The sequence below is a fragment of the Rhododendron vialii genome, chromosome 8a (genome assembly GCF_030253575.1).
Source record: "Rhododendron vialii isolate Sample 1 chromosome 8a, ASM3025357v1".
Classification (NCBI taxonomy): domain Eukaryota; kingdom Viridiplantae; phylum Streptophyta; class Magnoliopsida; order Ericales; family Ericaceae; genus Rhododendron; species Rhododendron vialii.
In genome coordinates this window covers 26,908,018-26,920,330 of record NC_080564.1, presented here as the reverse complement: position 1 = coordinate 26,920,330, position 12,313 = coordinate 26,908,018, and the positions used below count along the sequence as shown (strand labels likewise).

General features: G+C 38.0%; 2 protein-coding genes across 3 annotated transcripts; both read left to right on the top strand.

Moving 5' to 3' along the window:
* Nucleotides 1-837: 837 nt before the first annotated feature.
* LOC131298082 (two-component response regulator ARR5-like) lies at nucleotides 838-4,393 on the top strand. Its single transcript, XM_058323371.1, has 5 exons — nucleotides 838-1,216; nucleotides 1,311-1,387; nucleotides 1,525-1,593; nucleotides 2,113-2,183; nucleotides 3,900-4,393. The coding sequence occupies exons 1-5, from the start codon at nucleotides 1,039-1,041 to the stop codon at nucleotides 4,153-4,155; spliced, it is 651 nt and encodes a 216-aa protein (XP_058179354.1). The 5' UTR covers nucleotides 838-1,038; the 3' UTR covers nucleotides 4,156-4,393.
* A 4,959-nt stretch (nucleotides 4,394-9,352) lies between these two features.
* LOC131298009 (protein FAR-RED IMPAIRED RESPONSE 1-like) lies at nucleotides 9,353-11,380 on the top strand. Of its 2 annotated transcripts, none has more exons than XM_058323266.1 (4): nucleotides 9,353-10,651; nucleotides 10,753-10,812; nucleotides 10,894-10,997; nucleotides 11,101-11,380. In XM_058323266.1, the coding sequence occupies exons 1-4, from the start codon at nucleotides 9,401-9,403 to the stop codon at nucleotides 11,213-11,215; spliced, it is 1,530 nt and encodes a 509-aa protein (XP_058179249.1). In that variant the 5' UTR covers nucleotides 9,353-9,400; the 3' UTR covers nucleotides 11,216-11,380. The 2 variants fall into 2 exon arrangements, with proteins under 2 accessions (XP_058179249.1, XP_058179250.1); XM_058323267.1 differs by having other exon boundaries at nucleotides 9,354-10,651; nucleotides 10,894-10,995; nucleotides 11,098-11,380.
* The last annotated feature ends 933 nt before the right edge of the window (nucleotides 11,381-12,313 follow it).

Sequence of the window (12,313 nt, the reverse complement as noted above, 5' to 3'; positions counted from 1 at the left end):
TATTTCAGTGTAATTATGCGAGGCGCCAGCCACCCAAATGGAATATGTAACGACTAAAAACGCGCACCGAGCATTCTACGTATAATGAGCATTCTATTACGTATAATTTGTTAGTACTATTATGTCCAAAGATGCGTTATAGAAGTATATACTTTCCAAAGGGTTTGTTTGTTTGGAGTCTTTAAAATTCCCATGACATTTTCTCTTTCTATTTTTTTCTGCTCGAATCTCTTTTAAAATTTAAAACGAACAAGTCCTTGTGTACAACACTTGTACAACTATTCCAAGCTTTTCGATTTGTTCAGATTTTTTTTTTGAAGAGTTCTTACAAATATTCAGACGATTTGTATTGAATCTCAAAATGGTCCAATACAAAGTGATATACAAGTGTTGTACCCATAGCAGAAATTAAGAACGGAACCAGGATTTTACCTTAACAGTGGCGAAATGTATATTAAAAAAATTTAGTAATGGTGAGACTATATAAGTTGGACATAAATTTTTTTTACATATAATAATTATATTTTTTAAAATTCTTGTCGTGCAAATAGCCGCTGCAAGATCATAGTCCCATACTTGGCAGAAATACTGATGGGAAAAAAGAAAGATACTATACAGTAGTACATATAAAGACACATATATATATATATATATATATATAGAAAGAGAGAGAGAGAGAGAGAGAGAGAGAGAGAGAATAGTCATGTGTCTGGAAAAGGAAAAGGGGCAGTAGAGGACAGTGCGAGTGGATTTTCAAAGATCTCCAGAATCTCAGCTTTCTTCGTCCTTTACCTTAATAAAAGTAGATTTCCCAGATTTCCCCCCGTTGTACCAAAACACTATTTATATAGATTTCGTATCTTACTTCCCCCACACACCTCCATCCATAAATACCACAACAACAACCAAAGCAAACCTCACACATTTTCCTCTCTCTCTCTCTCTCTCTCTCTCTCTCTCTGTGTGCCTTCCTCGAACCAGCAAAGATCTACTCCACAATCTTGACACGCGGTTTCGCAGCGTAAAATCCGGCCACACATGGTAATGGCGAGAACGACCGGCGGCGAGTACGTGCGGCGAAAGTCTCCCGAGACGGTGGAGGAACGAGATCGTCCGACGTCGTTGGGTTCGCGGGAACTCCATGTCCTGGCCGTGGATGATAGCCACGTGGACAGGAAGGTGATCGAGCGGTTGCTGAAGATCTCTTCCTGCAGAGGTACATCGTCGTTTCGAGTGTCTCTGTAGGTTTTCTTTTTCGTAATTTTCATTTTTGCTTGATTGGTTAATGAATTGGATTTGTGTGTTTGCAGTTACGGCCGTAGAGAGTGCGGGGAGAGCCTTGCAGTATCTTGGGTTGGACGGAGACAAGAGCGCCGTTGGATTCGATGTAAGAACTTTTTGCTCCAAAAATTGGAGTATGTTTTTTTAGCTAGCTTACGCCATTCTAGGGATCTGTTTTGTCGATGTGGAACGAAACAGAGCATTCTTAAGTTTTTCAAATGGATTGGTGTTTTATTTGTGAAGGTGAATCTAATTATGACGGATTATTCGATGCCTGGGATGACAGGATATGAACTGCTCAAGAAGATTAAGGTTAGTGATGGAGTTCTGATTTTCGTAATTTTGTTTGCAATATATGGTCTCTGTTTGGTTGTGGTGAAAATGGTTGGTTATTACTATAAATTTGCAAAGCTATTCTGGAATAAGAATAGATGACAATAGAAGTTTGAGAAATTGCTGTATTGGGTCCAATTTGAGTTTCCACCAATTTACTTTTTTGTCTTCAGGCTAGTGGCAATTGTCAAGTTATAAATTTTTTTTTTGGTTGCCTTTAGACTAATGGCAAACAGCCAAAGTTATTTTTGCTATATGGTATTTAAATTGATGTAGCCAATGTTGTCTTTAGACTAATGGCAAATAGCCAAAGTTCTTTTGTTTAGGGGAAGGCAGGGCTTTTGGATTTATCGGTTTTCCTGATTTGTCTACAATGTCTGGATTACGAATCAAATTCATTACTTAATGAGAGAAATGGAATTCTAGCTTTATATAGATGAATATATGTGATAAGGATTTGTGGTTGCTAAGATTGATGTTGCTTTCTTTCTTGAACAGGAATCATCAACTTTGAGAGAAATACCCGTGGTGATCATGTCATCCGAAAATATTCTAGCTCGCATCGATAGGTATGCTTTTACTTAAGCCTTGTGGTTCTTGATGCAAGAAAGTTGAATAAAATTGACCACAACTTCAATTCAGTCGTGATCAAAATAAAATCCAAGATACAGAGTTGGATACCATATATAGGATTCTATTGTTGGTACACTTTTAAGATTGGCATCGTATCCCCTCCCCATTTAGCTTTAGATGATTCCTTTAGTTTTATATGTTAGTCCATTTTAGAGAATCCTTTCCAACATTAGACATGTCCAGTCTGAGATCCTATATATCGTGCGCCCAGAAGCTAAAAAACGTGTAAACATATTTTTACGCGGTTGGGCAATTGCTAAAGTCCACAGGCAATGGATTTTATGTTAGAGGCGAATTTTTGTAACGGGTTTTTTGCTCACTGGAGCTCAAAACTAGAAAATACCACTCATTCTTCCCTCCCTCAAAATTTTATGCTACAGTTTGCATCTCTTGCTAGGGTACGAATGTAGAAATATGCAAATATACAATTTGCACATGTCTATCAATGGGAGTCAGCAAAAAGGGGCTAAAGCAAATCCGTTGACGAATTCATCCCAATCTTGGGAGGATTTTAAACATGTGCTCCAAATCTTTATTTGCAATTTTTTTATTCACCAGATCTTTAACAGAAGCCCAAGTCTCTCTGCTCACGTCAGTGATGTGTAAGATTTTTGATGTAATTTGGACAACAGTTATGACCTTTCCTGAGATTTAAGGTTAGAGCTTCAAGGTTGGGGCTCCTTGCGTACTCTTTGACGGGCAAACATAATGAACAATAAATCAATCTTAAAATGAAAACAGAACATAATAATGTAGATTAAATTTCCGAAAGTAGATCATTAGAAGAACATAAAAATATCACTTAAATATCACTGTTGTTGCATTTTTAGTGGCAAAAATAGTATTTACGCTAGCATAATCAATCTTTTCCGCAATCTCCTTTTTCAATAGGTCCTCTTTTTTGTATGTGTTTATCCAGAATAGGGTTTTTTTTTTTACACCTAGCGTAACACCCTAATAAATATTGGGGCACCTAATTTTAAAATCAAGGGGCAAGCCTTGTTCCCCTTGACCAGGGACGTGCCTGAACATAATTTGTTGTTTATATTTGTAAAACCTGGATTGGTTAGAATCCAACGAAGATTAAGAGAGTGCACCGAATAGCCCATTATTATATTGTGATCATATATTAGTTGTTGGATTTGTCCAGTTGGAAAGCTTAGTATTTCCGATTTCTGTTGTTCTGCTGTTGAGTTCAATTCCCATTGGACCCTCTCAGCTAGCTGAGATGATTATGTCAAATTCGGGGTATATCTGGTGGTGTACTAATGAATTGTTTCCTCACTTCCAACATGAACTTCCGTAGTCTGTACTGAACGCTTGCAGGCCTATTAAGTTGCTCAAAATCTATACGATGCATCCACACACCCATGCTCGTGTACACTCACAAACACGTCTATGTGAAGTCAATACTTTGCATTCCGATAGTTATAGTGAGATGATTCGGCCTAGAATAATTCTTGGGGGAAAGTAGAATCAAGTGACATCTGATTTTGCTGCTGTAGTTCATCTTGAATTCTGTTCTACTGTTTTAAAGCCTTGCCTTGTTGATTTGCTCAGATTCAGCTACTCCCACAATTGTGTTGATTTCAAAAGTTGTGTTTCGATTCGGAAACATCCTACTAATAAGCTTGCATCTTACCCAATTACAGATGTTTGGAGGAAGGAGCAGAGGACTTTCTCCTGAAACCAGTAAAGCTATCAGATGTGAAACGCCTGAAAGATTTTGTATTGAAAGGCCAAGGAGAGGAAGATGGAAGGGATAAAGGAAGCTGCAAAAGAATGATACAACAAGATTACATGCCACCGCCACCGCCATGTGATCAATCATCAACACCCATCCCATGCCCATCACCACCATTAATACAGCCTCCTCTAAAGAGGCCTAGATTGCATAATGTAGATTGATGACTTAACTCTTATTCCTTATCGGCTGGCAGTATTCTTACCATTCGTTTGCCCGTATCTACAAGCGTGTTCTCTTTTGGATGGAGGTGGCATATGTTATTTCAGTTTCCACTATTACGCGGTTGTATATAAAGTAGCTGTCAAAATTTGTAGATGATTCTCGAAGCTACTTTTTTTTGTACGCTTGACATGAAATTTCAGGAAATATAATGCAAGTCGCAGATTTTTGAGATGTTCATTCATGTTCTCTCTTATTCATACCCCAAAGTGGTTAGGAGTCGGGACATTCCTTTCTAATTAGAGGGGGGAAATTTTATGAAAGTGTGGGGGTACTGCTTCGAGCCGTTGGAATGTTTTTGTATTTTTCTTGGTAGATCATCAAACGTTGAAAGCACACCCTAAGTGGATGGGCATTGCAGTGGGGTCCCCCCACATTTAGCCAACTTGGGCGGGCATCCTAGGGACAGCATCATCGAGTAGCACTCAATCTCACTACTTTTTTTTAGAAGAGTTCTTTTAAAATCTGGACTATTAATTACCTAAAGAGACGGTGAGATTGAGCGCGCAACTGAATGCTCAGCCCCCCAAGTCCATCCAAATTTTGGCAAAACATTTCTTTCCCTTTCTTTCCTATTTCTGTTGGTGGTGACTGAGAGAATTCAATATAAGGTTAGACCACCAAATTCTGGTTGCAGACAGAGTGGACAAGTGGACTTCACAATTAGTTACTCCTGTATACTATTTTCACTTCCGTAAAAAAAAAAAAAAAACAAAAAATATTTTCATTTTTTGTTTTTTATAACTCTAGTGTTCGGGCCATCGCGCATCTCGACTAATCCTAGGAGCCCAATTTCACCAGCCACTTGCGAGAGGCCGATTAAAGTCGGAGCAAAAATTTATATGGACTAGCCCAAAAAAGTTGATCACACCTGAGAGATTTAAAATATGAAACCTTTAGAGCACGTAGACTAGCTTATTTAAAAGAGAATATTAGCTACTCTAGAGAGGAAAAACCCAAAAATCACTTGCATGAGATTAGGTAAAAGGGTAGATATTTTACATTTATGAAGAGTGGTTCTCTACTTTTACCTTAAAATTATTCACAAGGTATCTAATAAAATATTATAATATTCATATCCCTCCCTCTCCTTCTGCATATACTTTTTGTGTGTGTATATATGATATATACACATTTTGTAATATTTTATGATATTTGTTGAATAGAGAGAAAATGATAGAAAGACTGGTGTAGGATGAGAGCAAAAATTGGATAGATAAAGTAGAAATTGTACCTTTTTCACTACTAGTATTCTTCCTAGAGTTTAAATTCTTTCCACCTTAGGTGGAAACTATGGGGTTTCCACCACCCACTGCGGACCCCATCGTGTGATTTTTTCAGTAATCTGAACCGTTAATCTTGTAGGGTCCGTAGAGTAGTATGTTGACTCAAAAAATCATGTTTATCAGATATTGATAGGTACATCAAAAATTAAATTTTAGTTTACAAAATAGATGGTTATGGATTGTTTAACTTTAAACTTATCTACCGTTGATTTTGTTAACCAAAATTCAATTTTTTATATACCTATTCATGTATGATAAAACTGATTTTTTGCGAAAATATACTACTCTGCAAGCTCTACAAGATGAACGATTCAGATTACTGAAAAAAATACACGACGGGACCCACAATTGGTGGTGGTGGAAAACCCATGATTTCCACTTGAGGTGGATAGAATTTATACTCATTTTTCCTATTATTGATGTACATGCTCTTAGGAGGGAGCAAATTCCTATGTCCCAAATATGGACCATCAAGTCAATCGCTCTTGGGATTTTGTTGCTCTTATTTATTGGTGGAATGTACGTAGACAATTCCACATAGTACTATGATAGTAACTTATAATTGAAATTTTTTCCAGTGCCGAGCGGGTACCATGTGGTGCCCGCTTGCGCATCTGAGCCGTCTATTGCGTGTTTGAACGGCTCAGATTTAGAGAGAGAGTGTTGGGGTGAGAGGAGAGAGAGGGTTTCAATCCGAGCTGTCCAAAAGTGTATCGGACGACTCGGATGAGCCGAGCGGGTACCACGTAGGATATACCCGCTCGGCACTGAAAAATCACTCCTTATAATTGGTCAAATTTTTTTTGCAGCTTAGTACGATATTTAGCCGCCTCATTGTGCAATCGTGCACCTTGTTTTTTTTTTTTTTTTGAATATATCGTGCACCTTGTTCAAGTCCTCTCTCTTATACTTTCTGTCAAAACGTGCGAGATGACATAAGGGATTGATCCTCAATTAGAAAAAATTATTCAATATCCTTTTTTTTTTGATAAGTAATTATTCAATATCTTTGGGGTGGCGGTGCCCCAAATGCGTCCTTAGGTCTTCACCACCAAACTAAAGAACGAACACATCATCATCCTTAACGATGTCCTGAACATATGAAGCTAAAATATGACAATGTGTAATATACCTAACTACCTACATAATTACAGGATAAATACAGAACATGATTTTTTTTTTTTAAATTTCTAAAAGTGCCAACCGGCGACCGCCACCATTTGCCTAAGTTTTATTGACATACATATAGTTGATTCATGTTAGAGTGTAGTGCTTAGGGCAAGTCCATAAAAACTGGATGAGACTTGACCCCAAGATAGGAGTACAAAATTCCCTTGATCCTGCAGGAAGGATCTGGACTCAGGATCTGTGAATTTGATTCTTTGAATTCAACCTTCCTGCCACCCGGGGTGGTAGCCAAGATCTCAATTGGTTTGTTCCCATTGGGTTTGGCTTTCATGTGGTCACGGATTCAAGGCGTGTTGGCATCCTCTCGCACCCGTTTGAATTTCATGATCTAGCTATTACCTTCTTCGGCCTTAACGATTGAAAAAAAAAACATATCAACCTTGCTGCCTGCCATGCCTAAAATCCATCACCCAAACTTATCTTGGTCTTGTCATAAATCACTACACCTTTCAAGGCATATGGAGTGATCAATGGCTTTCCGTCCCTGCCTACCACTTGTTTTGTCACTCTAGGTATTCTCACTACCTGTCTCCGAAAATCACTCATCTCTTGTCCTTTTCACTACCAGAAAAAGATAGCAGTAATCTTTACTGGTTCCAACAAACAAGTACTACAACATCAATAAAATTGATCATCTACTCCTTGGGTAGCTCAATATTTACTCATGGAATACTAGAGCAATTACTAGTAGTAATAAATTCTCTAGTTCAATCTTCTTTAAAAATCTTACCCGTGTGCAATAGCTGTTTTTTCAGTTGCATTAAATACACACAGCGAATTGTATTAGTAATAAAGAGGTTCTTATTGTTCCTAAAAAAAAAAATTCATTTAAAAAAATTTCTTATTGAAAAGCAGATTTTCAAATCTCATTTAACCGTATTGGAAACTTATCTAGTAGTTTGGGCATTATGATGGAGTATTTATTGTAAGGACCATAAGAGCATCTCCAACCAAGCCTTCATTTCTTCGGATCCGGGGATCCAGCAGCTGGGCAGAACTGCAGGAACTGCAGGGCACCAAAACGACGTCGTTTTGGTGCCAAATGGGAATGCCACTAAAGCCATCAAAACTACGTCGTTTTGAGCCAAGGAAATAAACAAAAACCCTTATTCCGCTCATTCGCGCTCAAACGACGAAACGATTCAAACGATTAGGGCTGAGGGCTTCACAAGTTGAGATGGACTTTGAAGGTACATCCATGGCTCATCTTCCTCCATCCCCTGTAGATCTCGTTGATCATCCACCATCGGAATCGCCGGAATCGTCATCTCCTCTATCCCCTCTAGGTCTCGCAGATCATCCACCTTCGGAATTGCCGAAATCATCATCTCCCACCAGGTATTGCATCCATCTCTATTTGGCTGTAGAATATTGTTGTTCTTTGAAAAAAAAAACGATTGTTTTATTGACCAAGAACATGTAACAGGAGTTCTAAAGAGAGCAGAACAAAAACATTGTTTTATTGTTTTAAACAGAGCCGAGTGATAAGTGTGCTTCGGTTTCATAGATTTTTATTTCAATCTTTCTGTTCTTTTGTGCCATTAGACAATATAATCAAAGATTTCGTGTTTTTCATTTAAGTATTTCAAGCTGTCAGAACTTGGATGAATGATTAATACTAAGATATTGTGTTCTATTGGGGAAATGTGACAATGACTTCTTAAATGGTTTGAGAAAAAGTATTTAACTTGTTTCCACTCAACTTAGAACTCTTTGAATCATTACTGACTTTTTAATTCATTCAATTTGTTATTTATTTATCATGTTAGTGCTACTTTTGATAAATATATTATATATTCTGGATGTTAGAATGGAGGATGATGGGCGTGAGGAGAATGTCAAAGAAAGTGAGGAATTGATCAAAAAGTACCTTCCATGTCTTAAGATGGAGTTTGAATCGGTGAAAGCGGCGTTTGAGTTTTACAATGAATATGCAAGGATTACCGGTTTCAGTGTTAAAATATGTTACAGTAATTTAAGCAAGAGAGATGGTGTTATGATTAGTCGAAAATTTGCATGTAATAAGGAAGGACAAAAGGCAAAAGATAAACGGAACTTAGTTGTAGAACGACCTCACAAAGACACCAGAACTAATTGTCTTGCATCCCTGTTTGTATCATTGGACCGAGGAACTTCGAAATGGGTTGTGAAAAGGTTTGAAGAAAACCACAACCATCTTTTACATCTTCTCGAACATTCCCATTTGCTGAAATCCCACAGAATGGTAAGCGAGGCTCAGGCTATAAATATTGATATAGCTGCTGATATTGGTTTATCGCTTAAGGCATCGCACGATCTCTTAAGTGCCCAAGCAGGGGGGAAGGAATGCTTAGGGTTCACGCGGGAGGACCAAAAAAATTATTTGCGTTCGAGAAGACAAAGGAGCTTAAAGTATGGCGAATCGGGGGCTTTGTTGGGATATTTTCGTAATCAATCTGCTCAAAATCCATATTTCTACTATGCGGTTCAATTGGATGTTGATGAGAAGATAACCAATATTTTTTGGGTTGACCATGAGATGATTACAGATTATGGGCTTTTCGGAGATGCTGTATCCTTTGACACAACATTCTGCACAAACAAAGAGTGCCGACCCTTTGCTCTTTTCACTGGCTTTAACCATTTCAGAATGACAACGATTTTTGGTGCAGCACTATTATATGATGAAACGGCAGATTCCTTTGAGTGGTTATTTAAGACCTTTTTGCATGCTATGTCCGGAAAAAAGCCTACTACCATTTTCACAGACCAAGATGCCGCAATGGCTAAGGCAATTTCCAATGTCATGCCCGATGTAAGTCATGGATTGTGCACGTTTCACCTTAATCAAAATGCTTTGAAGCATTTGGGTTACTTGTTCCATGCTGATTCAAACTTTGGTAAAGAGTTCAATGCTTGCATTTTTGGGTACGAGGAGATAAATGAGTTAGAGAAAGCTTGGCATACTTTGATTAAGAAATACAATTTACAAGATAACTCTTGGATGGCTAAAACTTGGGAAATTAGAGAGAAATGGGCGCATGTATACATGAAATGGTCATACACTGCGGGAATGCGGAGCACCCAACTTAGTGAGAGCCTTAATGCAAAACTAAAGAGGTGTTTAAAATCGGATCTCAACATTGTTCAATTCTTGACTCAATTTGACATAATTGTTGTGGAGAAGAGGTATGAGGAATCTAAAGCCATATACAATTCTAGAGAAAAGTTGCAGAGATTGTTGCTGAAAAAATCTCCTATGTTAATTCAAGTTGCACAATTGTACTCCCCTCCTCTGTTTGACTTGTTCCATGATGAGCTTGACACCTCACTTCGTTGTAAGGTGAAGCAATGTCATGAGTTGGAAGAACAATTTAGTTGTGTGATTACCATGCGTGGACAGAATGTGGAGTATGTGGTGAAGGGTAGTGTTGAAATAGATGAGACTGACGAAACTATTTGTCGAGATGTTTGTTGTACGTGTCGAAAATTTGAAAGTTTCGGAATTTTATGTAGCCATGCAATTAAGGGGCTTGATCGAATGAGTGTTATGGAAATTCCTGAAAGGTATGTATTAGGGCGATGGCGATTAAATGCAAAGGAGTGGGAATTGGAGAAGGGCAAAAGTAGAGTGGATGAGAATGATCCTAAATTACTAAAAGCGGCTCGTTTTAGGATTATTTGTCCAAAGATGGTAAAGTTAGCTACTCAGTCATGTGAACTTGAAGAAACATATGAATTTGTGGAAGAGACGTTGGAATACATGTGTGCAAAAGTCGCCGATATGCTTCTTGGAGCGGGAGAGGGAGCCCCCATTGAAGTGGAGAAAGAATTGGAGGTTGATGCTCAATTCGCACGAGTCAAAGGTTTGAAGAAGAAAAACGGCATTCAAATTAAGGGTACGAGAAGATTAAAACCTTGGCATGAGCTCAAGTCTAGAAAGAGGAAGAAAGTTGTTTCACACTCTACGACACAGCTTAGTGAGGTATAAATCCTACGCAACTAGTTTATTATAAATGTGTAGACTTTTTTTTTTTTTTTTTAACTTTATGCGTTGCACTTCTAACTATTTTACAATTTCCATAGCATGTTGATCATGTTGCCACTACTACAATTGTGCATGGTTCGGTTTTGAAGCAACCATCGGTTAGTTATTTTTATTTGTGCTTAAGTTATAACGTGATATGATATGTTGCATTTACTTGTGAATACATTTTTCTGTTTCAGGATGTTGGAATCCCATATGTTCCACAAATGATAAGTTATGAAGATAGTGGTCAATCAATTCCATCATCTTCACAAGCATCATGTAATCCACAAACTTTGAAGGTGTGTTTACATTGTTACTATCAATTCCGAAAATTAAAATGGAAAACTAACGGCATTCATCTTATTTGCTTTTAACTTATCCTTTGTATTTTTTTTCCTCAGGAGATGCCATTTGATGCAACGAGTTACTCTTCATGGGCTGGCGACTCAATCTTGCATGATGCTTCTTTTATGGAAATATTGGCTTATTCGGGATACCCCGCAAAAAATTGAAGTGTAATGTAAGGATAATGAGGGGTTAAATTTTAGATATCAATGACTCTCTTTTTGGTGAGATATTTATTGTTTAATTAACACATTCTATTAAGGTTATGGAAGATGGTGATGCCGTTTTGGTGGTTTGAGACTTCGGTGTTATGGTTTTTGATTTTAGATTTTGGCATTGTGGATAATGGTTTTAATTTAAATATGCACGAGTTCTTCACTTTATTTTCTGGTTGATAATTTGATAGGGAGGACTTTGGATGTTGCTTCTTGAGTGGCCTTATTTTAACGTCTATAATCTTTAATGGGGAATTATTGTCCAATTTTTTTTGTGCAAATTGCAAAATGATGTAGTTTTGAGTGCGTAATATCCCCATTTGGCACCAAAACGACGTCGTTTTGGTGCCCTATAATTCCTGTACTGCAGCTGCATTGAGGTATCCAGTTGGTTTATTTCCTTGGCTCAAAACGACGTAGTTTCGATGGCTTTAGTGGCATTTCCATTTGGCACCAAAACGACGTAGTTTTGGTGCCCTGCAGTTCCAGCAGTTCTGCCTAGCTGCTGGATCCCCGGATCCCATTTCTTCATTTCGAAGAATTATTGGCTTCCAACCATCTCTCATTTTCTTCCTCCAAAAATGAAACACATTCTTCATTTTATTTTTACACTTTAAAATGTTAATTCAATTTTCATAAAATTAGCATAGTAATTGGAAAGATATTCATGAGACCTTTAAAACAAGACTACTCACTGATAAGCACCTGATTATGCAAGAGAGGGTGCGCTAATATTTAGTTTTAGTTTATTTTATCGCTTAAACTTAGTTGATTTGACTGATTTCTGCTCGCAAGGTGTATTGATTTTGGTTTGTAGGAAATCACCTAATAACAAAGTTTTAAGACCCGCTGACCACCCGACGGCTCGCCAAGGCAAGGCATGGCCAAGGCTGAAAACGAGACCAAGTGCTGGAGATAACACCCTCGGCATCGGTAGAAGAAATTCTCTTCCATCGGTACCGAGCTGTCTAGCGCCAGCCCTTAACACCTTCGGCATCGGTAGACCAAATGTTCTCCCATCGGTACCGAAGCTCCTAACACAGCGGCGTACCATGAT